The sequence below is a fragment of the Rissa tridactyla genome, chromosome 9 (assembly GCF_028500815.1).
Source record: "Rissa tridactyla isolate bRisTri1 chromosome 9, bRisTri1.patW.cur.20221130, whole genome shotgun sequence".
NCBI lineage: Eukaryota > Metazoa > Chordata > Aves > Charadriiformes > Laridae > Rissa > Rissa tridactyla.
In genome coordinates, this window is record NC_071474.1 from 23,668,228 (window position 1) to 23,693,886 (window position 25,659).

Sequence of the window (25,659 nt, forward strand, 5' to 3'; positions counted from 1 at the left end):
TCACTCTATTTCTAGAGAAAGGGTAGCATTACATAATTCTTGGAGCAACCTCTTAACAGAGAGGAAGCAAAACGGGAAGGGAGAGGAGTGCAATTTTGATGTATTAAACCAGCTGCACACACCTAGGCTGGCTAACAACACGCAACACACACTGAAAAGAAAGCAGCTTTTTGACGTTTAACACAAACCCCACTTCAGCTACCACAAAAGCACTGCTGAAGTTCTGTGAAGCAAGCACAGCACCTTGCACTAAGAAATGAAAAGGCAATTTAGAGTTTAGGACAGCTTTTCTACAGGGACCTGGAGATATTTCACCTGAGGAAGCATGCATGCTGACATCGTGGCCAACTTCCACAGTCATTTCACTGAACGCAGCAACACCACTGCCGCTTCCTTCGTGCCTCACACCGTTCTCTCACGCCTCACAAAATGGCGCCCGCGCGTACCCCGACCTCCGCGCTTCTCTTCCCGCCTCACCGGCGCACCCGGATGCTGCTCCCTGATTGGTGAACAAGTCCCCCCACGCGCTCTCTCTTCCCTCCTATTGGCTCCTGCTTCCCGCTCAGCCCCTCTGGGCCCGCCGCGCTTCTCCGCTCAGGGCGGGGATGGCGGTGGCGGGCGGCGGTCGCAGCTCCGGGCCGGGGCAGGCTCCTGCGCCGGGCAGCGCCGGCGATACCTCCCTCCTCGGCAGCGCCACGACATGGCCCTTGAAGCGCTACGGCCGCTTCCTACCACCGACGGACGGCGACGATGAAGGGCAAAACACCTCCTCTTGGAAGGTGACAGGTGGCGCAGGGGGGCTGGCTGCTTCGTTTTGCTGAAACTGGGGTCTAGGAGGCCGCTGTGTAGCAAGCAGTAATAAGTGAGGTCTTTGCAGTTATCTTTGTGCAGGTGCAGAGCTAATGCAGGAATCAGAAGAGATTTTGCTTCAAGAATTAATGTAAACACATCAATGATACGACAGTTAGTGACCCGTTTTTTTTTCATTCCTTCCATCGGCGGTGACCTGTTGTATTAAAAACTGTAGATCAAGTTGGAAGGGTCCAGATGGTTGCTTAAAGCAGTTAAATCTGTATGTGGAGTTATAATTAGTAAAAAATTATCAAATGTGCCTCCGGTCTTGTGGGAGTGGAGGGCAAGTTGCATTACTGAGAGGTAAATTACACACCTGACTTCTAGCACTGACCTTTGAAACCTTGTTTTGCACTAGAAATGGAAAATGTAGATTTGTGCTTATAGGGATAGATTTTTATTTTGCCTATCTTTTTAAAGGTTTTTGAATCAAATGAAGACTCGGGCCATCTTATCCTTACCATTGTTATATCTGGCCATTTCTTTATTTCCCAAGGGCGAACAGTACTGGTAAGTTTCTCATGTATAAAGAATGTTTCTCCTTTCATGTTAGCATCAGTATGAACTTTCTTTTCCTTCTCAGTTTCATGTTCTCTCTTGCTGAAAGGAAACTGCCAATTTTATTTTGCTCATGGAAATTCTCATGTCCGACTTTCTTTCTGTGTTCGTCAGAATAATACTAAATGCATTATTTCGTACTGAGGAACAGTGTTTCTTCTCTGGCTCTAAAAATCTAGATTAAGACGTAATATTAAGTGCTGCTGATGTTGAAATATACATGTGTTTTTTTCATGATTCTTCTGCCTAAGAAAACAGGAAATACACTGTTAAAAAATAAATAGAAGTATAACTATAACTTCCTATAAGATTTGCTATATGATCCAGATAGTTTCTTGCCAATGACCTGTTAGTATTTTGGTTTTCATAATTTGGTTTATCAAAGGGTATGGTTTTTTCTGTGTTGGGTAATGTGATCTAACATACAACTTACACTCATAGAGACAAAATAACAACTTCAAAGTTGTGTCAACGGATTTTCCTGCAGCCTGTACTTAAGCATGACCAGCTACTAAACTGTAAAGACTTCACAGTGACACCAAAGAGGTTACCAAAAACACTCCATCTAGAAGGAGTTGGTTTGATGCTCATGACAGAGAAGGCCTGTGCTGGAAAGTGGAATCAAGTGTGTTCAGTGCATATCACTGATGCTCAGTGATGATAACCAGGAGGAATTGGCTGATAATAGATTAGAAAGCTATTATGAGCCACTGGAAGATGCTGCAGTATTAAGATAACAAAGAGGGGTTTTTTTAATACAGAATATGTAAGAGAGTAGAGAGTATGTTGTAGTTTTAAATAGGTATAAGCTTAGAAGTTAGTTTTTGCTGTGCCTCTTGAAAGGTCTGAAATTTACAGAAATATCTTGTAACTACAGGAGGAGAACCAAGGATACCATTGAATTTTTTTGGCCTGTGAGTATTCAAGAATATTGAATAGGTAATGAATGAGCTAGCGGAGAACTGTCAGTCTGGATATCCCTCGTACAAGACATGGGTTTTGGCTCGCATATTTTGTGAGGACAAGTTGAATGTTCTTGGACGAGGTAAAAATGGAACATGGAAAGTATTTCAGCAGTTGTGCTGAATAAGAAAAAGGAATGGAGTAATTGAAAGTCCAGATAGGCAAAAGAAATGCAACTGAAATCAGACTTGCTGCCGTCTCTGGACAAATTCTGTTTGGAATGAATCAGTGCAGAATGCACCTCTCCTGAGGCTGGTCCTGTTTTCAGTAGCACAATGAGATGGCTACAGGTGTTTAGTAACTAGTAGGCTCATACTACTTTATAGAATATCTTGAAATAACCATATAAAGGCTAACTGAAAGTAAGTTGTAATGACAAACTAAAGAGCAAAAAAGGCACAGACAAAACCAGTAGCCCTTCAGAGACTGGGTCTGGCAAAGACTGAATCTGGCAAGTAACAATGAGCAGATAAAGTGTGCTGTCATAAGGGATGAGTGCGGGAAATATAAGAAAAGCTTTATAAAGACTTGGCTGAGAAAAGCGCTTTCTTGCAGCTCTTGGGTTTAGTGGCTAGTGAAGCTTTCAGGCAGCTGCTTTGCTTGAAATGCCAGATGAGAAGTTGGTGAGGTCTATCAAGTCTGATTCAGCTTCTAAGAGGCACTAAGATATTGCAGTAATGATCACAGCCTAAGAATAGCGCAGAATAGAGGTGGAAGAGACATGCTTGGTACATGTGGCAGATATCTAATACAAAGAATTTAAAAGAAAAAAAAGTTGCAGGTTTTTTTTTTTTAAAAACACACTTATTTTGTCAATTCTTTTGGGTAGACTTCTTTGAGTTCATGTAATTGGGATCATGCTGCGGGTGTGTTCTGTGCATACAGAACTAACCTAGTGTGAAATGCGTTGGTACAACATGCCTTATGCCTGTTTATATTTCTCAGAGACTGGAGTAGTTGCAGTCCTCCCTCTGTTCCTCTTAAGCATACTTGACTTGCTGAGAAACCTAGCAAATACCCAATCTGCTAGTCCTGAGCATGGGTGGGCATCTTCAGAACTGTGTTAGGTTTCCTGTTTACAAGGGATTTGGTGCAGCACATCCGGCTTAGCTTTGCCGCTTAGGCTTGTTCCTTAAGCACGTCCCCTCCCAGAAGTGGGCCCCTTTTCCCAACGCTGCGGGAAGACTGCAATGCAGTGATAAAATTCTTCTTCCTGGGACAACCTCCATCTGCAGGTATCTTTTTAGTCTTTGAAGAGCAGTCTGTGGAATCTCTTTAGTAAAGCAGCCAGTGTCATCAAACAGAAGGATGATGCATGAAAAGGACAGCACAGGCAGTGATTCTGTTGGCCAGTAGCTGATAACAGCATTGATATCAAAGTAAGTATGACCGTTGCTGGATTGCTGAATGGTTTTCTTCAAGTAGCAGGCAGGGACACTAGAAACTCAGTGTCATTGTCCAAGGACAGTTTACACCACGGTCCTTGGACAGAAATCTTCTGAGACCTGTTGACAACAAGATCTGGACAGCAGGAGCAGCTTGCAATGCAGTAGACTCAAAGCCAGCCAGAACTGCACAGGCCACTGGTGAAATTTTGCATACTCCTTATCGAGATGCCATATAACAAAAAAGTTGTGATACCGTGCAGTCTGTGTTACTGCTGTAGAAATAATCAACGCTAGAAATGGTTAATCTCAGTGGTTCCATCTCCCTCTAGTCGCCAGCTCTCAGGAGCTGTCAGAAACTTGTCTCATTATTTAAATGCTTTGCACGACTAAGTACATATAGTTCTTTTGAATCTGTCACAGACCAAATCCTCTCAGTGGGGCTCCATTATAACGGACATTTTGTTACAGAGGATAATGCACAAGTTTCTGGTCCAGAGGGGATGTATCAAATTTGATAGAATGCTGCAATTGTTGGAGTGATTCAGTTTATGTTTTTACTTTGTACACTGATTTCTACTTGTTGGCCTGGGCTACTGCGTATTTCGTTTTTATTGCCAAGGGTTTCTCCAACATGTACGTGCTGCCTTACTCACTTGCATTGAAATTCCCTCTGATGTACTTACAGAACTGTTTCTTACTATGTAGTAACTGCATCTTTTAAGTTGTTGATGTCTAGTCTTTTGATCTATCTTCTAATCCCTACTTTTCAGAGCTTTTGATGTACTACACGCTCCTGGTTTTGAGGGAACTGGATAACAATTATTGTAGCTTTGTACCTTGTACGTCTGCATAGGAACACAGTGAGGCACAAGATCTATGTCACAGGGAGACCGTTTCCTTCTCAACTTGAATAACTATATTGTATTTTTTTAAAACTTCTGTGGATGAGTAATAAAGGTATTTTTTTTTCTCCTCTAACAGTAATCCAAGAATGAGATGAACTGCTAACTAAGAAAAAGAATTCATTCAGTGGTGAATGTTTCTAACTTTTTTTTGACTGCAGCAGTAATGATAGAGCAGGAATCCTTGCCTCACTCCAAGAATTTTAACATCATCATACTAAGTAATAGCTTTTTTAAAAAAAAAAAATTTTCATCCAGCATCTGTAAAAAAGAAAACTTATTAATTGGAAGCTTTTAAAATGGTTGTACTATAGAATGGTATAGTCTTCTCTCTTCTGGTTTAAAATTGGCAAGGAATGTAGTAAAATCAGCGCATTATTAGATGCAAACTATCTTGGTTTGTACCTTCTATTTTCTTTAGGAAGATAAAAGTCAGAGTACATCTGTTCTTCAGTGGTGTGTACACTTTACAAAAGCTAAAGTGAACCTTTTTAGCTGCCAGCAAGCTCTGTGTTATGCTGATAATACTGTGGGTGGATGCTTTTTAAAAAGTCCAGGAAAAAAATCAGTGTCATGTACTGAAAAGCGCAAACTTCCAGATTTGGTTGCTTTCTGTTTCATGTAAAGTTTTTAATTGTTTGTTCTTCTGCAGTGAACAGTGGTGTTCGCTGAACTAACGCTTGCCTGAACTTGGTACTGATCAGCTTCATAGTTTTCTGCTAAACTTACCTATTTTGGCCAATGTGCTAGTGATACCTCCCAATGTTCACTCTCTTAGTGAGCATGGGTCCAACAAATACCTTTTTTGGGACAAAGACATATTTTGTTGCATCGCTTCATAATTCTTTCATCAAACTTTTTTCCTGTGATGATTTATGAAATACTAAAATAAATATTTTCTGTAACACTCTCCTGTCAGTTTGAAAACAAGAGGAGATAGATTTTGTGCGAGTTATTTACTTAGTGAATCCTCTTCTTTGGTGTCTACTTTTCATCTACGCGCAACATTGACTACAACTCCATTTGCGCAAAACTGAGGTGAAAAGAGTTGTGTAGAAATGGAGATCTCTATTGCATTGACAGTTGGATTAACATGATCCATACTAGGAAGAATATTCAAGTGTTCCTGACTTGATATGAAAATATTTTCTCTATTATGGCTGTATTTATGTATTCTTTCAGTCTTTTTTATTTTCTTAGAGCAGGAGTGTTAAGAAGCTTTTCTTTAAAGAATGCTAGTATTTAGAGTCGAGTGAGACTATGACTCTTCTATGATCTGTTTCTAAGAATAACATTTATAAAATAGCAATAAAATATTCACATATCCTAACAACTCGTTTTTTTAATACATACAAAAGACTACAGAATTATTTTAATGAGCAATAATTAAAATAGTAGACTATTTAATGAATTCCCTTCTAGCAGTCTTTTCTCTCATGGCAGTTGGAATGCTATTTTCTTGCCAAAAAGAATGCTACAATGTATGCACTGAGTCTCAGCTCTTCTAGACCAGGCGGATTAGTAAATACCTTGTCCTGTGGACAGTGCTAGGTGGTGAGGTGCAGTAGCTTTGAAACAAGTGAGTACGGTGTCTGAGAATGCTCCAGAACTGGTCATTAAAGTACTTCCATGCTATTACAACAACTAATTGTGGACACGTTCAGTGTTTCCATCAGTTGCTCAAAGAAAACAAATTTATTTTAATGGCTAAAATTCTGGGGAACGGATAGGAGTTCAAGATTGCTTTAAACATTTTTTAATGAAACTGCCAGAGATATACTTGAAACTATCTAAACAAGGAAACAAGTGCCTTCCTTTTAAAATACAGTCTACTTCTTGTGACCAGCCAAATGAAGAGGAGGGTAAATGGAACTTCAAAGCGTGGAACATAAAAATCCCTAATGTGTAGTGCAAATCAAGGGTGTTTTGTTTGGGTGGTTGGTTTTGGTTGTTGTTGTTTGGGTTTTTTTTGTTTTAAACAAAGTTCTTCATTTGGAATTAAGTTACATAACGTATTTTTAGGACCTGTTTTTGCTCAGTGTTGCCTAACAGACTGCATATTTTTCACTAGATAATGGAATTTTAACAGGAATATCTCAACAGCATCTCTGTCAATTTCTGACCATACTCTCAAGATACATCGTGTTCTGTTTACCACAACTCTTATTTCCTTTGCCTCCTTCAAATCAGCACATCATGAAAATTATATTTTGGTGTTTTATTCAGTGCAATTAATTCCAGTGCTAGAATTGTTAATATCCTACAAATTAAGCAAATTGAAATTGTGAAGAGGACTTATTAAATAGGATAAAATTAATCCAGAGTAATTGATTTGTGACCTGATCTTTCAGAGTGTAGACTAAATGTCCTTAGTGCCCTCCTGGTCCCCTCATGACTTCTAATAAGCTAACAGTGCTTAGGATACACTAGATTCCAACTCATTAATTAGGCAAGCATTCAGCAGACATTCTTGATGCTCTCTTTGCAGTGCCTGAAACTTATGCACCAAATTTTTGAAATTATATTCACAACAGTGCCTTGGGTAGATGAAGGTCCCTGTGCAATAAATGAGGATATTTGATGGAAACTGAGGGAAGTGAGCAAGTTGCTAATGCTGCTTAGCGGTAGTACATTGCAAAGCTAGAGGAAGGCTGGTCTTTTTTATCAATGATGCTATGATTACTATTTGAAAGAGTAGAAGGAATCTTATTTTTTATTGACTTAGTACCACAATCTTAACTCAAAAATTTCAATTTTAGTTTATTTATTTAAATATATGCTCTTGACATGTGCTTTTGACAAGCTGAATATCTTTCTGCATTAGCTTCCCCATTTATATTTGATATGATACATTCCCGTTGTATAATGATTATGTATTGATGATTAGCAGCAGTAAAGAGTTCTACGGGCTTCCGATCTTTTCTCTTGCCTCCATTCTTCTAAACCCAACTATTAGAACAGTTCTTAAAGAGTAGTGATTAATGAAATGTATTTACCCTAAAATTAGAGTTTAATATACAGTATTGATCTAGGGAAGTATATACTTTGTATCAGGAATTAAAGAAGAAATTATTTTACTTGACTTATTAATGGGATGCCCTGAAGAGCTTTAGCCAGCTAAACCCATGAGCATCCAGCTCACCTCTGTAAGTCCCTGGTCAAGTGTCACTGCTCTAAAGTGTAGTTTAGGAAAATAAAAATTTCAGGCTCTCACTGTGAAATATCAAGGTTTGTCCTGAGTTAGGGGCTTATCTTTGCTATTCACTCCTTCAAGGGGTGGTAGTTTGTACCCATGTTGGGAACTCTTTCTAGAGAGCTAACACCTGGCAGCACAGGCTCCCGCACCCTACGCTTTGCACTTTGGCAGAAGACATCCATCAGTTGCTGAGTCCTTTGGGCACAGTGGCTGTGTGTGTCCTGTATTTGCTACTTCATTTAGCTTTCCTGCCTCTGTAGAGACAGAGCACTCTGTTTAATGAGTTCAGCCCCAATGCGTTCTTTTCTGCAAACAAACAAGCTTAATAGCAAGATTTAAGATCCAGCTTCTAAGAGATTGAGGATAAAAAAAAAATTGCATGCAAAAACATAATGCAGAGCTTAACATCCTTTTATTCCTTATTCCAGTTAGCTTGCTGTCTGCCTCAGATGGTGGGGTTTTTTTTGGCCTTTCACCTCTTTCCACTTCCTATTCTATATTCTGCAGATCTGTTTGTGATGGCTAATGCTTACACTAAGATCCAAGTTACATACAGCACGTGGTTTCTGCTGTGCTCTTATCTACCCAACGATGCTATACATGACACATTTGGATACTGACACATAGCTTTGAAACTTTTGCAGGGACAACTTTTTGCTTTCCCTACTCTACGAGTTGCCATGTTTGGGAATTATTTTTTTTGTCATGCTGACACTCCTACTCTTGACTCAGTTTTCAAGACACCCCACACTGCAGGAATAAAATCTAATATATTTGGTCTTATTTAGATCTTGAAGAAAGATACAAGTAAGGAAAATTTTACTTCTAGGTGCGTTACAAAGCAGTAATGAAGATTTGATTTGAATTATGATCAAAGTTTAATTTTCACAACTTCTAACTTTAAGCTGGAATTACAGTTTTATTCTACAATCATTAATGTCAGGAAAACTTTTCAGTTTTTTAATAGAATAAGCAGTTTTCTAACTTAAAAAGTGTAAAATGGCAACTCATTCTCTTTTGGGAAGGCAAGGTGTTAAAAATTGGTATTTTTCAGATACATGCAAGCATTTGATTTATAATCTATATGTCAAGATTCAAGGAAATACTTGGGGCATTTTCAAATTTTACTTAATTTTCTGAAAGCATCTCAGTTTTGCATTCAGTATAATACTTTAACATAATTTACAAGCTTCTTCACACTGTCCGCTCTCACATCCTTATTTTTACTGTCTCTTGAGATAATGGTTAATAACAGTCTTCTCAACTACAATATTTCTATTGTTGTAGGCTTTTATTAGATGTATTAACCTGGAAATAATAGTACCATTCCTTTGTTGCCGAACTAGTCACTTCTGAGAATAAGCAAAGTGTTACTCAGTATAAATGTTAAATAATAATAGTACCCAGTATATTAGAGGTCAAAAAAATCTTGCTGTTTTTAACTTAACAAATCCCACTTAAAACTTAGATAGTGAATATTATTTCCGAAAAGATTTCTTACTGTACCTTACATCCTCAGTGTGGCAAGTAGACCCATGGAGTTCTGGATAGGATGACGCAGTAACAGGGCAGTGCTTCTCTGGCTGGGGAAAGTGGCAGGTTGAAGCCATCCCTGCTGGGTTTGTGCAGTGTTGCGCAAGCTTGCGAGTGGGGTGCTCAGACCAGCACAGCATCTTGCCCTTCCCCAGAAAAATGCTTTCCCAAAGCTCTTTTGCCCTGCAAAGGCACCATGAGGGGTACTGTGCTAGTTTTACCTCCACAGTTATGTCTTGGTAGCTTCCCTTGGGAAATGATTGGATTAAGGAACTGTCACAGGTACCTCCCAGGAAACTGAGCATGGCCTTTGCAAGTAGAAGATTGCTCTGTTTTCTGGGGAATTGCGTACCATGGTGCTGCACAGCCTCAATCTGAATGGTGCAAGTGGGATGTTGTCCGAGAGGCCTTTAGCTTTTCTCTTCTGCCATCTTCCTTCATTATCAGACAGGACCACTCTAACAGCTATACACTGTGATATTAATTAATACAATAAAATTCCTTTGATCTCATGCTGAACTCATAATTTCTTGCAAACGCACATTCCCAGTCTGTGGGATACCCAGATGACTCCTTAATCCATTACATTATACAAGGCATACATTCATTCTGAACTGTGAACTCTGAGAACAGACTGTTTTATTTGCATTTCATGAGCCTGTTATAAGCAGCAGCTAAAACTGCAGAATGTGTGTCTTTGTGTGGCATTCTGGGTTTTTGTTTGTCTTTTTTAATACTGTTTGTAGTTTAAGGGCAGAATATATAATGTTTGTGGTAAAAAGAAAGTTTTTCTTCCTAACCTATTGTTTACACATAGTTCAGTTTCATTTGAAAACATCTGTCTCATGAATGAATCCAAACTAATTGATGCAAGCCAGCATAGCTGAACCGTTACACAAATAACATTTCTTAAATATATATTAATTTTTAGTTGATGGGGTTGCCTAAAGGCCTTGCAATCTAACATAAAATGCGTAATCTGTTCCTGTGTTCATACGTTGCCTAGCAGCACGGGGTTTCTAGATGATACAATAATAAAAATATTCATAAATAACATGCAATACTTTCCAACGTAAATCACAGGCCTCATTATCCAGCAGCTTTTTGAATGCTGAAATGTAAAATCAGAACAGAAGTATATCCCAGTTAATGACAGACTAGATGGCTCTAAGGCTGGACCAGCATTGGCTTCTCAGCCTCACGTAAGGTGTGGTTGCATCCTGCCTGCTTCCAAAATATTTGGCAAATGTCTTGCTTTGTTTTCTCCTTCAGTTTAATTCCTCTCAGGGTCCTCCCTCTGATTTTTGTCAGAGATGTATGCAACTGTATTCCTGTAATACAGTGTTGTTACAAGTATGATCCTGGAGAATGACATAAGAAGTATATGCATGATTGAACATTAATGATCATACTTAGAAAAGCGCTGACATTTATCTCTTCAAATTGTAAATATTTGAGGTCTTATGTTCCTACCCAGTTCTAGGTCACCTTTTTGTCTATATTCCTGATAATCTTACACTGCCATCTGTCTCTGCTCATGCCCAATACTGCTTAGCAATGCCCAACTCTGAATGTAAAAGACCTGCGGATACAGTATGCCCAAGGGGAACAGTGACCACAGCTGCTCTGTTCTCTGTATTTCTGTCAGCATGGTGGCAGCAGCAATCTGGAGGGACTACTGCCTCTTTCTTTGTCAGTGCCTATGTCCAGAGCAGATCTAGAGTTCAATTCATTATCTCTAGAAAGGCACAAATGGATTATAATCTCAATATATTGCCATGCAGGTTCCAGGATCTACCGCACACTAGCTCCTGCATTGCGGTCATCCTCCTTGTTGCTCTGAATTAATTTACCTAACTTCATATGCAGACTCATAACTATTTCATTGTTGACAAAAGAGAGAATTGTCGTTGTTAAGAAGAATCTGATTTTCCCTTAATTCAGGCAGCCTCAAATACAGTCTATGGTGACTGAGGTAACTTGGAAAAGCCATGAGGAACAGCACACGCCTTAACATGGTGCAAAATTGGGCTTGTTTGCTGCTTAGAACTGAGGAAAATTTAGAGAATCCTGACTGTAGCGAAAATTACTGATGTAAACAATTTAACGATGGAGTTCTGCAGACCTGAGTTTGTCTAAAACATTCCCTCTCCTTTTTCAGGTAGCTTGCTTGTGCCAAATCAGGTCTGTTTCGTATTGCTCCAGTACTGCACTGAGTTTTTCTATTTGGTTTAGCTATTCTTAGTTATTTGTTTCTGCTTGGCAATGTACAATCAACGAAAGGTGCAAGAGGAAAGGAAATACTTTCTGCGTGGTTCTTCAGTTAATTAAACTTGAAGTAAATGAAATTTCATTTAATCAAATTTTGGGGTTGGAGTTGAATAATTAGGAGTACATAAATAAAAAATCCAAATGCTGTTTTTTTCCAGCTTGCCTTACCTCAGAAACAGGACATTAAAAGGATGACAACCTGGGAAACATCAATAAAATAGTTGGTGGGAAAGTTAAACATTGGCTGCCTTTTATGATTTCTTTGAAAACAGTTATTATTTTAAGGAGACAACATTTGTTCAACCTACATCTTACAGTGAGAGGAAAACCACTATAAAAATAGACTTAATATGGGAACATATATAAACCAACACAGTTGGGTATATCAAAAATAGTAACTTTGAAATGAACAGAGCAAGCACAAGTGGCCACAAGTTAAAGTGGTCCAGTGAAAAAATAAGATGTTAAGAGTTGCTTCACTAACAGTGTTTTGGGGCTTGGTAGTGCTATAGGAGGAAGACCAAGTGGCAGTGGAAAAATTCCCTATGGCAGAAAGCACTATGCATGTAAGCACAGGCAGCCGTCATACTCCAACACAGATCATTCCCAAGGCTGGTTGATTGTCCAGGACTCAGCCTGGCTGCTTATCCAAAGTGGGCAGTTCTGAACTGGCCTGTGTGTTTTGAGAAGGGATGGGTATTCCCCTCAGTATAAGTACGTTAGATGTTCAACATTTACGGCTTTAAGTAAGAGAAATAAGTCCTTGTGCTGAGATGAAACTCACCTTATGTTAGTTTGTGTTTATTTCACAGAAATAAACATAATTGCACTTGGTCTACTGCATTCCAAACAGTGAGAATATTTACTTTCAGATTATTTGTATAAACATCCCTTTCTGGAAGGGGCAGTTTAAATGTTTTTTCTGCTTTATATATTCCGGTTCTACATAGCCCATCTTTCTCTCTATTCTGACTTGAGAGCCTATCCCCTACCCCGTTCAAACTCTTCTGCGCTGTGTATGTTTTCTCCAACCAGTTGTTTCCCGTCTTGAATGCAGTGGGATGTTCCTTACTCCTCTAACTTCCATTCGGTTTTCTTTGCTTGCTTCCTCAGTAGATCCCTTCTAGCAACTATGGCAGCACAAGCACAGCACAGATGGATGTCACTCCATGTCTCCTCTAAAGTCCTTCTCATGTACACAAAACAGATCTGCAGACTTGTGTTTTGTACAGCCATGTACTGAGACTTCTTTGCAATGCACATGCACAATTAATGCTGATTTTTTGCCGTCGCAGATGCTGCTTGCTATTTCCATTATGTTGGCATGACTGAAATTTCTTGACTTTTGACATAACTTTCTACTGCGCACAATCACTAGCTTAACTTGCTGATGCTTTTCTATTTTCAGCATTAAACAATATTTTGGGGCCAAACTCTGCACAGCTATGGATGTCTGTAGCCAGATTTCAGAGTAACATATTCTACCATGCAATTGAAAACATGACATGTGAAGCGCTACTGCTCATTCTAGAAATATTCTAACAGTGCTGCATGCTTTTCTTAACCTACTAATCTCGTCTCATTCCTCAAGCATTCTTCTTAGTATCTTCTCTTCCCTGCGTTTTTCTTCCTCCAGAACTTTAATGTCCACATACATACCAAATTTTTAGCCTCTTTTGATACACAAGACAAAACTGCACCCCCGCAAAGCGAGGGGTGCTAAAATGCCAAGTATACAGAGGAATAAAGGGCTTCCTTTACTGTGTCGGGCATGAATTCACATTACACGACAGAGTGACCTTCAGAGACTTCCTGCTGTTTGACATCAGAGAGGATTTTGTATGTGGAAGGACAGTGCCCTCAGTGTGCTGGACACAGCCTCCTGCTCCGCCGCTTCAGCCGTCTCGTTGTATCATGTAGTATGGCTGGAGAACACCATCTTGCCAGGAAAGGTGCTGTTTTCTGTTGTGAGGTCTAGCGTTTGCAGTTTGTCCCTTAGGATCCAGATTCCTTTACTAATTCGTGTAAGAGTAGAGGATAACTTGGTACTTCCCATCATTTACAAAGTGAGGACTTTCTATTTTTGAGGCCTTTCACAGCTTAGCAAGTCCTACCTTGAGACATTTTGGGAGTGCCCAGTGCATACAGACGTGCTGCAAGTGACTGGCCTGCCTTACCTGCTGTCAGCACCTGTTTTTACAGTGCAGAGGGAAATTCTTCTCTTCCCTCTGACCCCAGACCTTTTGGGAATGATACTTGCATGCTGTCTTACACTCTGCAGTTTATCATAGCAGATATCTCATCAGCTGTGTGTCTGTCATCCAGTTTGCCTTTGCTTCAGCTCTTCAATGCTTTCTAGACATTCCTCTCCTAAATGTTCAGTTAAAAACCTACAAGCAAGTGCTGCATGAGACTATAAAGTCAGTGTCAGCACGCTAAGAGAGCAGTGTCTTACCGAGGCGACTTCTCGTACCAAAATAGAATGGCAGATGGTTTCCCAGCCTAGACCTGCGTAAGACGGATAGTAATTCTGGCAAAAACACACTGCTGGCAGTCCAGGATTGACATGACTTTTGTGGTTCTTGACCCTTAGGACACCTATGAAAAGCAGCCTATGCAAAAAGCCATGGTCATTTAAACCATTATGAGTTCAGATAAAACAGCTTGGTAATTCCTTTCGTGCCCTTAAATTTGTTTGGTTCCCTTCCCCCTCCCCGACTTCGCTGCCTAATGACTCTGTGGCAGTCTGTGGGAAGCACCTTGGGAGACACAGTCCATTGCCTTGCAATTTTTATATCATGTTTTCAGTTTCCTGGGGTATTTTCATAGAATGCTGAGCACTCAGTCTTGTTTGAAGAGACTGACAGTTAACACAACTGGAGTATAAAAACATCTTTATCAAGTTATCAAAGCTGCTGCTTGTTTACCTGCATTCCATCTGGAGAAAAAGCCTCTCTGGTTCTTTAATAAACCAGCTGCTGTCCCATTCTTCAGGTTTGCCTGCCCTCTGCTGCCCTCTTGGGCGACTTCATGGGATGCAGAAGAACTTAAAGCTCTCTGTTGCAGCTGATTTGTTATGCATTTCATGGAGACTTTCATAACATGCACAAATATAAATGTAAAATATATGCAGAAATCAGAATGTACCTTGCCATAGTGTTGTTACTGGAGCTACAGATTCAGATTTAATTCCTAGTGTGCCAAAAATTACGTAAAGGCAATTGTTTGACAGATACATATGCAGATAACGAATCTTCATTAGGGATTAAATTACATCACATAACTTGAGCGTGTACTTCTGAGCGTTGGATGTTTGCTCTCCTAGTAGATTGTGTTGTGCTTTATTTCAGGAAGGCTTTTCATTAATCGATGCCCACAAGTGGTTAAAGATAGTAAGAAGAGCAGACTGCCTGCTGCTTCGTGCACAATCAAAGGTAAGTTGAGTTGCTTTGAATATTTCTAATAGCTACCACAGTTCTGTATAAGATTTTTTAATATTGGATAAATTAAACCACAAGTTGTGAGATACTGTAAATTGTCTACATAAATTAAAAGGATTTTTTTTCACTCTAGATGTTAAACAAGAAGGGATTGAATCACCTTCATGTCTTTTCTAACTGCTAATATTCAAGTCTTTTAGACTGCTTTCTGAGAGTTAGCTACTAAACCAGAGAGATTCTAAAATCAATAGTGGTCTACCTGCCATGGCTAACAATTAAAAAGATGAAGCGATTGTCTTACATGTACAGAAGCATGCTACCTATGAGTCATACTCCACTTTGGCAAACAACCACCTAAGCAAACAATTATTTAGCCATTTTGTGCCCCTGACACCTGGCACAGTAGTGGCAGGCTGGTGATTCAGGCATTTGGTATTCAAAGCAATGAGAGGGTCCTAGGTTTTTGGTCTACCACTCAGATCTCATGAAAAGTGGTTGGTTAGCCCTTAAATAATTAAACAGCACTTGCTTGTTACCACCTTCGGTGTAAATCTCAGTTTTTTTGGTTCTTAGATGAACTCTGAGAAGTTCCTTATTCATCTACACGGAACACTCACCAGGTTTCTCCAGAAACAAAGCCTGTTTCAAAATAAGACCTCTCCCTTCTTCCCTGATACTTTCTAGGCTTTGTGGTTTCAGCAGAAACAGCTGCCTCTAGTTTAACTGTCTCTACTTGACAAGAGAACTCATCTCTTAAGGTAGAAACAGGAATTCTGGGAAAAGAGGATGAGCCCCTTGTTTTAAATCTTGGCGCCATTCACAGAACTAATAAGGCATAAAAACATCTCGAGTATTCTGAGATGTTCTGGCATTCTCCCGTGACAGGAACTCTGGTACAGACTGGGTTATTGTAACTGCAGGTAATAGCAATATCCAAAATAGCTGAAAACTGTAAAAATTCCTCTTTAGTTATATTTTGATCTTTTATTGGATTTGTTTTATGAAAGACGCATAGATATTTCTTCATAGGATGTTGCAAAACAATATGGTTTGCAGAGGAGAGAATGCCTTGCTAATTGCAAGATAAAAGCAGATGAGAGGCATAATAAACATTGTTTAAATATGAGGACTCATCTTGTTTCAGAATAAGCCTAGTCTAATGGTGGCACTAGGAACTGTGTAAGTAAGTATCTTAAACTGTTTTAAATTCATTGGTTATGCTTGCCTGAAACCAAACACCTTTGCTGTCTGGTTTTTATCACATTTTTACAAAATGTGGAGTATCACTCAAGAAAACTATCGAGCTGTTGCAGTAATTAGTTCTGATGAATCAGTAGATCACCAGTTTCCTTTACAGTTAACAGAACCCATTGCCCAGCACAGTGTTCAGGGATTCTGCTGCATCTCACAAGGAATATAAAATCAACGTCGCAATCACTTTGAGGCTTGAAAAAAGCTCTGAGGGACAGTTCAAAAGAGGAGGAATATTAACATAGTCTTAAATGAATTTGGTGCATCTAAATGTTTACTTACCATAAATTCACATAACTTAAACTGGATTTAGTGGCACTGCAGTGGTTCTGTCATACAGTTTGTCTCCTTTACATCCTAAATTGTAGCTGAAGTCAAGGAGAAGCCATCTAAGTAGAAGCAAGCAAGCTAGGTTTTCAAAATCCAGATCCTATATCTGAGTGCACAGGGCAACTAAGGGGCCTGCAGAACTAAATACTACACTATCATTTCTGGTTTACCTTGTGTTCTTATTTCATTCTCAGTTATTTTCTTTCCTTCCTTGCCTTTTTCGCTGCATGTTACCTGCTTTGCAATTATAGAATAATCTATGTAGAAGAAACATGGAGGTTAATCACTGGAGTCATGTACTTCTGAAGAAACTGAGTGAACTGATGTTTCTAAGTCATTAATATTGCACGTATAGCGAAACTTACTAATTTCCTGAGGAATATTACTTTAATAGGGCATTGTGCACTTTCAGCTAGCAGAATGAGTTTCTAAACTATATTTTGAGAAGCTTAGTGTTAATAATACTTAAAGGAAAAAGATGTGTAGAAGATACCTGTTGTAGATCACTATTGAAACTCAGCTGTGAGTTTCAATAGTGAAATTTGCCATGCTAGTGGCAACTTTATTCAGTGAAGCACACAGATGTCTAATTCTGAAGCCGTACCGTCAGATGCACGGTTGTGTCTTACATTTAGCTGAAAGAAAGAGCTGTGTGGCTGTGACTGCCCTTTAGGCATCCCTAGTAATCACTTATCTTGCATTAGTCTTTGATGTGCCTCTGTGTATAAAAACTTTTTTATACGAAACAATCTGTAAGCAGTAGCAAGACAAATGATCTTAAATGTTCTTGTAGTACATGATTTCCGTTCGGGCTGTTTTCATTGAGCTGGCCCCCCGGCCCCAGCATGGGAAGAGGTGCAAATTGGATGATCCAAGTGACCTCAAGGTTCTTTGATACTTCATCTCTTGTACAGCTCAGCTGTTACTGCTCAGTACTCAGTTTATGCTAAAACTCGGCATCACCTTAGCTGAATTTGAGTGCTTTCTCTTTCCATAAAGGAAAAAAAAGTTAATTTACAAAGTCTGTTTTTCTTTATAAAAGACTTTTTTTTTTTTTAAAAAAGTCTTTATAAAAGACTTTTTTTTTTTTATTTACAATGACTGTTTTTCTTTATAAACCACAGTTTGTAACATTCCTTATGAAAAAGCAGAGTGCAATACAAATAGCTCAGACTGAAAATGAATGTAGGGATTGTAGGGGTAACTAAAACAAGTGTTCTTTTAAAGTCTCCAAAAGGACTTCAAATTAAGATGCAAGTTACCTTTCTGTCATTTTAATGAGAACTCACCTGTCTGGCATATCCACAAATCAGGACTCAGTTACGTGAAGCTGACCCAGTTAAGTTGACATCTTAGTTAATTAGAGGAAACGTAACTGGGCACTGGTAAAATGAGTGCTACATTTTGAATTATTTTGACTTTTTTTTACCCTTTAGAAGGCACTGAGACAAGCTTTTGTGCTTACAATGTCCTAAAAATCATTTTATGCAATAGAGGCATCTTAAAATAACGTGCATGTAAACATACAGGCTGTCATGAAGAGCTGGCTCATCTTTGAGACAAAAATCTTCAAAGTGAAATATGCCCTTGTATTCATGTAATCGGCAGTCTGGCAGTGTGTCTAGTCATTAAAAAAATGGTTTTGACATTGAAATCTCTGAAGGATGAAGACTCAAATAAGCTAGGTCTGTCCAAGGAAAACTTGCTTCTTTTCTAGTACTTTAACTGGGCTTTAAATTGGAAATTCCAAGATCAAACTGAAAGTCCTCTTAATTCACTCCCTGAACAAGAGCATTCAATACGGATCTGCCTTACATCAGCTGAATGTGCTTAGGACAAGCTTATCATGCACGACAGACTCTCCAGCCCTCCTTTTTTAGGGCTGTTTGCTGGACCTCAGGTACTTAAGAAAATATCTATCAAAGTACAGCCCGACAACCTATACTGGGGGTCAGTTCTATCCAGATTTTTATTTTTAGTATGATTTCACTATTTTAAGTAATGCATTTGAGTTTCTTGCACTCCTGATCAACTGTGTTAGCGTCTCTTCAAGGCACAGCAGCACTCAGTTGGAGTGCCAAACTGAATTTGTACATTCAGCTACGCACAGGCCGAGCAGGTAGGTGGGCTGGTAAGGCTGGGTTTGATGCAGACAGTAACATAAATCCCCAATGGAACATACAGTTCGCAGAACTTTTTAGTTTAGATTCCAAAGTCGACTTAGGCTTACTTTAGAGTCGTTTCATTTTTTGTCACAAATAACTGTTCAGAGTTGGCATATCCTTATAGATAAAAACTGAATTTCCCTGCTATACTTGTAAAAACCCTGTTGTCGGGGCAAGGTTTGTTCGCTTGGCTGGACCTTTAATTCATTCACAAGTGGCCCCGTTCCCTTATTTCCTTGGACTTTTTAACTGATTTTCAAACGGGGAATCATACTCTTGTGGTTTAGCTGCTGGGATAAATGAAGATAGAGCAGGGAAAAATTGTTTCTTTGTATTTCAGTTGGTGGTGTGATCCAAAAATTAATCGCCTTCTTGCTAACTATAACAAATAGGAATTTAATTAAATCAAAATAGTTTGAGGGGATTCACAGTTTATTTAATCTCTCTTTGGTTTTTGAGCAGAATGAATGCCGCATGTTTCGTGTTCAGTTTGGTGGAGACTCAAAAGACCAGATGCTGGAACACTGCTGCAGTTGCGTTCAGAGACTTGCCGAGTACATATCGGTTGAAGTAACTGATGAACAAAGCCAGAAGCTCTATCACAGTCTCAATCAGCTGGCTAACGGTGAAAGTCAAGTGAAGGACGCTGAGCAAAATGCATCAGTACTACATTTAGTAAGTAAGCAAGAACATACAGACACAAAAATAGAAAAACAATCAACTGTAACTGACAAATTCACTTCTGAAGGAAGTTTCTTGCAACTGTGAGACCATCTATACAAAATACAATTTGGGAAACCCAAAATTCAGTTTACATGCAGGGAAACCTAGTTAGTGAACAGGGCTAGAGTTACTCAGGAAGTCAGCTGCTGAAGCTGGCTATCGTCTTTCCGTTTTCTTAGTGTACCTTAAAAAAAGTTAACAGAACAATGCTCAAAAACGTGGTTCTAGCTCCTCAAGCTTATTGTAGCATATCTCAGAGCAATCAGATGCCTTTGTTTTAGCCTCTAAGAGGTCACTAATAACCAAAATTGATATACGCATTTTGTGCCATCATAGGAAGAATATTAGCAATTTTATGGAATGAGATTTGTAGGTGGGGGAAAAAAAAAAAAAAAAAGCTTTGCTCTGGGGATTGAACTTTTCCTTAGATAGGGAGCCTGGAAATGAAAAGAACAATTTACAACAGGCTGAGGCAAACGCACAGGCAGTCACTAACTGTTAAAAGAAACAGTCGCAGATGCTGCAGCCAAGTGTTATTTATCAGTTCCCAATCAGATGGCGGTATGGTTTGGTGAAGACTTAGATGCTTTCTGCTGAGGTTAATAAACAAGAATAGGGACAGAGGATGAGAGCTCAATAGTTCTCAAAAAAACATGTCTACAGTTTCATCAGTGTGGATTTCAGCTAAGTCTGCTGGGAACCACCTGTCAAACTTTCAAATAAATTCCACAGAGTAAGAAAAATTGTAAGAGTCTTTTAAGTAACTGTAAATTCTGTTCTGTTTACTACCTCCTCCTGTTTTGCAGTGGTAATAACTGTAAATATGCAACTCTATCAATTTGAGGTTAACCTGACACATTTAAAAAGCAATTTCAGGGTAGGAATGGAATGTTTCCCCTGTCCAAGACAAAGGCCTAAGGTAAATGGAAGAGACAGATAGTGTTTCTGAGGGTGACTAATTCTTAAATTTCTGCTCTCTTCGTTATCCAGAGGATCACATTTACCAGCTCTAAAAGCACCCCTGCAGCTAACTTAGCCAGGATACCTCTTGGGTAACGTGATAAAAATACTGTGACCAAGACTGAGACCTCGAAAAGGAATGTCAAAGTTTTCAGCCACATCATTTCCACAGCAGGACTAGGAAGCCGTACTCTGCTGGGCAGTGGAATCATTCTTGGTACAGAAAGTGCAGGGAGAGGGGGGAAGTATTGCTGATTTGACTCACACCATTTCCATGAAGGCCTATGGGAGACCTTCAACAGCTGATAATCAAGATTTATTGTTTGTTCCTTTAAGCAGGTTACCTATACTTTGGGCTTTGTTCATTCCCTGATAAGATAAAGAAAGGTGAACTATTTAATGGCAGAATGCTATCGAACACCACCAGTCATACTCTTGGTGTTAATAATGCTCTTGGCTCCAGAAGTTAAGACGGAAAACCTTGCTAAGAAAATAGAAGTGACAACTTAAAACATCTTTTCACTAATGTGACCCATGGGAAGGAAAAAAGCATGATCCCTGCTGAGCATTCGTACATAGCATTTTTTAAAGTTACTTCCAGTAAGTAGTTTAAAAGTTATCTTAGTTTAGACTTGACAGTTTAACTACAGGCCCATTATTTCCTGTCTTTCACTTTTAAAGACTTGAGCAGATGTGCATTCAGGTTCCATAAAAAGATGCCTTTTTACTGCATAAGGTAGCTGAGCACATTCTCTTCCTGTTATCTCTAAAAATGGAACTACTTCCCTTCTTGCACATACGCACACTCTGCTTGGTAACAAGCCCTTATTTGCATTTCATATTTTCTAGCCAGATGAGCCTCTACCAGATTCCTGCACAAGCCTTGGAGAAAGAAGATCTGTAACACAGCTAGCGCAGGTAAAAAATAAAACCTAACATTTAGATCTTGTAACCGAATCTCTCTGGCATAGAGAGAAAGCACAAGCTATCTCATAGGTTGTAAACATCTGGTAAGTGTCTTCTCGGCACACCAGGATGCCATCATCTGTACCAACAAAAACAGAGGATCTCGTGTAATGATCTGGAGCTAGGAAGTTAGCAGCAAACCCAGGTATTTCACGGTGTAACTACTCCATTTGCATAAGAACAAACCACACACCAACAGCAAACAAATACCCAGAGGTCTCACCCAAATAAATGACTTCTGCAGTCATAGCTTAAGTCTGGACATATCAGTCACCCACAGCAAAAGATCTCATAATGCAATTGACAGTTTAACTCAAAACCCAGGGTAAAGCTGTTTAAAAATAACTGGAAGTTTGCTGTTTGTTTGCTGTGAATTTGGGACCGTACAGAACCAGACAATTGAGGAGAAAACTCTCCAACCTCTTGTTTTTGTGCAGTGGCTTCTAAGGGTTCCCAGTGGGTCTGTCTTACCCTTTTTCCCATAGCGATAGGATGATGATTTCAGTGTTTCTTCGCATCACTGGTGTAAGGGACAATTCCTATGCTCCCTATTGCAAATCTGTCATCTCTTAAACCCAAACGCCCGTTAAACACCTCTGTTTTCAGACAGCAGAGCTCCCTGGGCCCTCCTCTCAGTGGCGAGAGCTGTATTACACACCCTGCTGTTGATTCCCAATGGTTTTGTTATTGTCCTCGTACAATGCGGCAAGAGTGCATCAACAAGCAAGAGGGATCAAACAAGCAGTTTGCCTTTAGCAACTGTATTTTTCGTGACCAATCTCTGCTTTAAGAGGCAATACTAGGAAATATAAATTAGCATTATAGAAGAAGGACTTATCTTCTAAAACCTGCTATTTTTTGGTCCCTGTATAAGGCGAGTGCGTGATACCTGCTTCTGAACAAATCTGCCAGCGAGGCCTATATTTGCTGTACGCAGCGATCCATGAATTACTAACAAACTCCCTGCCACAAAAAGACTCGGTGGTATAGTAGTTTCCTACATCCCTCTCTGCTTCTTGGTCAGCTTAACACAACCGTGCTCCAAGCTGGGATCTCCTGTGCCCTGGCCCGCAGGCTTGCTTTGCGACTTCTTTTCCCCACTTCGTCAGAAACAAATCCTTTCAACTGGTGCTCTGCAACACTCTGGAGCTCAATTTCTCCATTTCCAACCTATCAGGAAGCTAGCAGAAGCACTGGTTTTAAGCGTTTTCTTGCAGATTTTTTTTTTTTTTAAACGACATTAAGCAGTCTTCAATTTGTCTTTAAAAGGTATTTTTCTCCAGTCAAGACTGTGGCATGGCCCAGAAAAGGAGCAACGCCGCAATGTGAACCAACAATAAGATTAGCAAAAATATTAAGGGTGTTTTCTTTCCTCGTCTCACAAGTGAAGCACAGCTCTGCTCCAGCTGTCAGCAGGCCCGGCCCATCTGCCAGTTCTCTTGCACCATTTCAGGTTCAAGCAGCAGAAGTTAGGGCCTGGGTGAGCCTAACAGCAATCCTGCCTCTCCCAGATGGAGAGGCTTGGTTTAGCCTGTGCCTCTCACACCAGCACATCAAAAAAAGAGGCCAGATGAGGCATTTGAAGGTTTGTTCTTTTTTTAAAGCCAGATACAGGCTAACTAGCACTACCACCATTCACCTTGCATCACCTCTGCACATCACACCTACCTCATCCTGAAAGTAGCACTACAGTGATTTCCTTCCCTTCCGCTTCTCCCGTGCAAAGTACCCAAAAAGCATCTGTAACTGATCCTGCAGCTTTAAGGACTTCAGCACAGACGGGTAAAGAAAGTTAAAGGCTGAGTGGGTGGGGAGGTCTATATAAGGGTGGAAAAACTTTGGTACAAACACTCAGTCATTAGCACTTGGCACAAATAACCTGGTTCACAACGAGCAGCAGCCCTGGCTGCAGCAGGGCCTTGGAACTGTGAAGTTACTGTGTCTTTAACACGGCTGACACGCAGCAGGAGAGCTGGCAGCCCGCCACAGTGAAGCTTGAGTCGAGTTGCTTCAGCTTCTTGTCACAGGAGCTGCAGCACGGAAAGTGCTCAGGAGTTGCCCGATAACCTACCGGTCCGTGAGACTCGTGCATTTCTCCCGTGCATCTGTGGATGAGAGCAGCATCGCCTCTGGGTGCTGGGAGGCCATCGAGGCTGCCTCAACCCCAGCACGGTTCCTCGGACATCTCCCACTCCGCTGCCGCTTGTTTTACACTGAAAAGTGACGTAGTTCACTCACCACCAAGGGAAAAAGACGTGGGAGGGGATTAAATGGGCATGAAAAGGCTGGTTTAACCCTTAAAAAGTCCCATAATTTACTTCTAAAAGACATCTCGCTAAATTAAGAGCTTAGAACCGCATACTGAGTTATCCTTACTCGCTTCATACAGGATCCTTTTCTCTTAGACAGAATGGATGCTCATGAGGAAGCCACGTTACCCAGGGAACTGGCATTTCTGATATAAATAACTGCAAAGGAATTCAAGAGTTGCACAAAAGGTGTAGTGGAATTGAAGCTAGCTAGCAGAGAAAAAATTACAAATGAAAATCATATGTGATAGAAAATATTCAAACAGCATTAATAAGGCAGATGCATCTTTATTAAATACTGATAACTCTGACGTAGCTGCACTGCTACATGTAACAGTACCTTTTATGTCCAAGATCAGTGCAACACCTTTGGGTTTTTTTTTCCCCTTTTGCAGTCTGTGCTGAAAAAGAAGTTTGAGCTCCCCCTTGTGTATCGGCATTCAGCCTGGCGAGCACAAGAGCTGGGGCCCTTCATTCGCTTATGCCTTATGGATCAGAATTTCCCAGCTTTTGTGGAAGATGTGGAGAAGGAATTGAAAAAACTCACAGAAGGTTGAGAAATACCAGCTTATTACCACTGCAATTCATGCTCCAGGACACCCAGCACTCGGGATGCACAAGCTTAAGCGTGATTAAATATTTGAAAAAGTCTCATATTTTTTTTGTCAGTGTTTTATTTTTAAAAACAGGTGAATCCACTTTTTATACATCATTGCACTTCAACAAATACACAGAACACGAGTTCATGCATCTACAGTTACGCACATCATGAGAACCCTGTTAGGTCTATTTCTACAATCTTTAAATCATGAGAAATTACAGTGTCAAACTAAAGAGTATAACTAGTTGCATAGAATATCACCATGCTGTAACATTTCATCATTTAAACAAAACAAAAAAGAAACTTATAAAAGTGTGCCTGAATTGAATGTACAAGAATATGTTGAACACATCAGTGCAAAAGGATCTTGAGAATTTACATGAGTTAACAAAAAAAAAAATCACTTAAAAAGCAATCATATATATATATATATTTATAAACTGAAGTTCTGCTTTCGTTTTCAACTGCATTCCACCACCACGTCGAACCATCCCAGCTTTTGAAGTCTGATTATAGGACACCCAAGTCTCTCTATATAGGTTAAGCCCTTAAGATAATTTCAATTTATATTACTTCTCTAAGTACCAGAACAGTATAATTCTCTCATCTTCCAGACATACAGTAAGGAATGAATATCAGCAGCTTAAAAATGAAACACAATTACTGTATTTTGGTTTTCCCCCTCCCCCAAAATATAAATATATACTGTATATATTTTTAAGTTTTGCTGTACTTTACAAAAAGTCTCACTAGATGGCAGCAGTGCGTTTTAGAGCTTTGCCAATTTTAACAGCTACAGGAAGTAAAAAATGGCGCATGCGTGAACTGACTTACTACTTCTAATGTTTAAATAGATTAAGGAAAAAAAAAAAGCAACATTCACAGCACATCAAGCCCAAAATAGTTTACACCTTCTACACTGAAGCATTATTAAAATTTATCTGGCTAGGTCATCCTTACAGGAGAGGCTAAATAAGGCATGCGTTAGACAGTCATATTGTTGCTCACTTGAAAAGGAAAAAAAAAAAAAATCAGACAGAACTGGAGTTCTAGAACCAAGAGTTCCAACCCTTAAATTTAGCAGGTCATATTGCCATCAGTCTCTCAGAAACTTAAAGCTCTAAAAAAGAAACAAGAAAAGGTGCTAGTCAATGCCCAGCTGCGTTTGCAACGTCACCTGCCAAAACAGCGTGCAATCAAAGCGCTTAACATCTGCTTCTCCGTCTCAAGAGATAGAGGCTTCCCAACCAA

General features: G+C 39.7%; 2 protein-coding genes across 2 annotated transcripts in view; one reads left to right on the top strand and one right to left on the bottom strand.

The window, feature by feature from the left end:
* The first annotated feature begins 325 nt into the window (after nt 1-325).
* REC114 (REC114 meiotic recombination protein) lies at nt 326-24,364 on the top strand. Its single transcript, XM_054214692.1, has 7 exons — nt 326-442; nt 567-779; nt 1,273-1,362; nt 15,014-15,097; nt 19,312-19,524; nt 21,382-21,450; nt 24,203-24,364. Exons 1-7 carry the CDS (start codon nt 326-328, stop codon nt 24,362-24,364), a joined length of 948 nt encoding a protein of 315 aa, XP_054070667.1.
* NPTN (neuroplastin) overlaps nt 24,107-25,659 on the bottom strand; it is a 34,054-nt gene continuing 32,501 nt past the window's right edge. Inside the window, exon 8 of the mRNA XM_054214129.1 lies at nt 24,107-25,528. The gene's annotated coding sequence lies outside the window, so the exon portion shown is untranslated. The remainder of the gene's footprint in view (nt 25,529-25,659) is intronic.

Excerpts from the sequence above, each read along its gene's own strand:
- REC114 (XM_054214692.1), top strand. The coding sequence starts at position 326 with ATGCATGCTGACATCGTGGCCAACTTCCACAGTCATTTCACTGAACGC. Across the intron at positions 1,363-15,013 it reads CCCAAGGGCGAACAGTACTG|GAAGGCTTTTCATTAATCGA; the intron begins GTAAGTTTCTCA and ends GCTTTATTTCAG. Across the intron at positions 15,098-19,311 it reads TGCTTCGTGCACAATCAAAG|AATGAATGCCGCATGTTTCG; the intron begins GTAAGTTGAGTT and ends GTTTTTGAGCAG.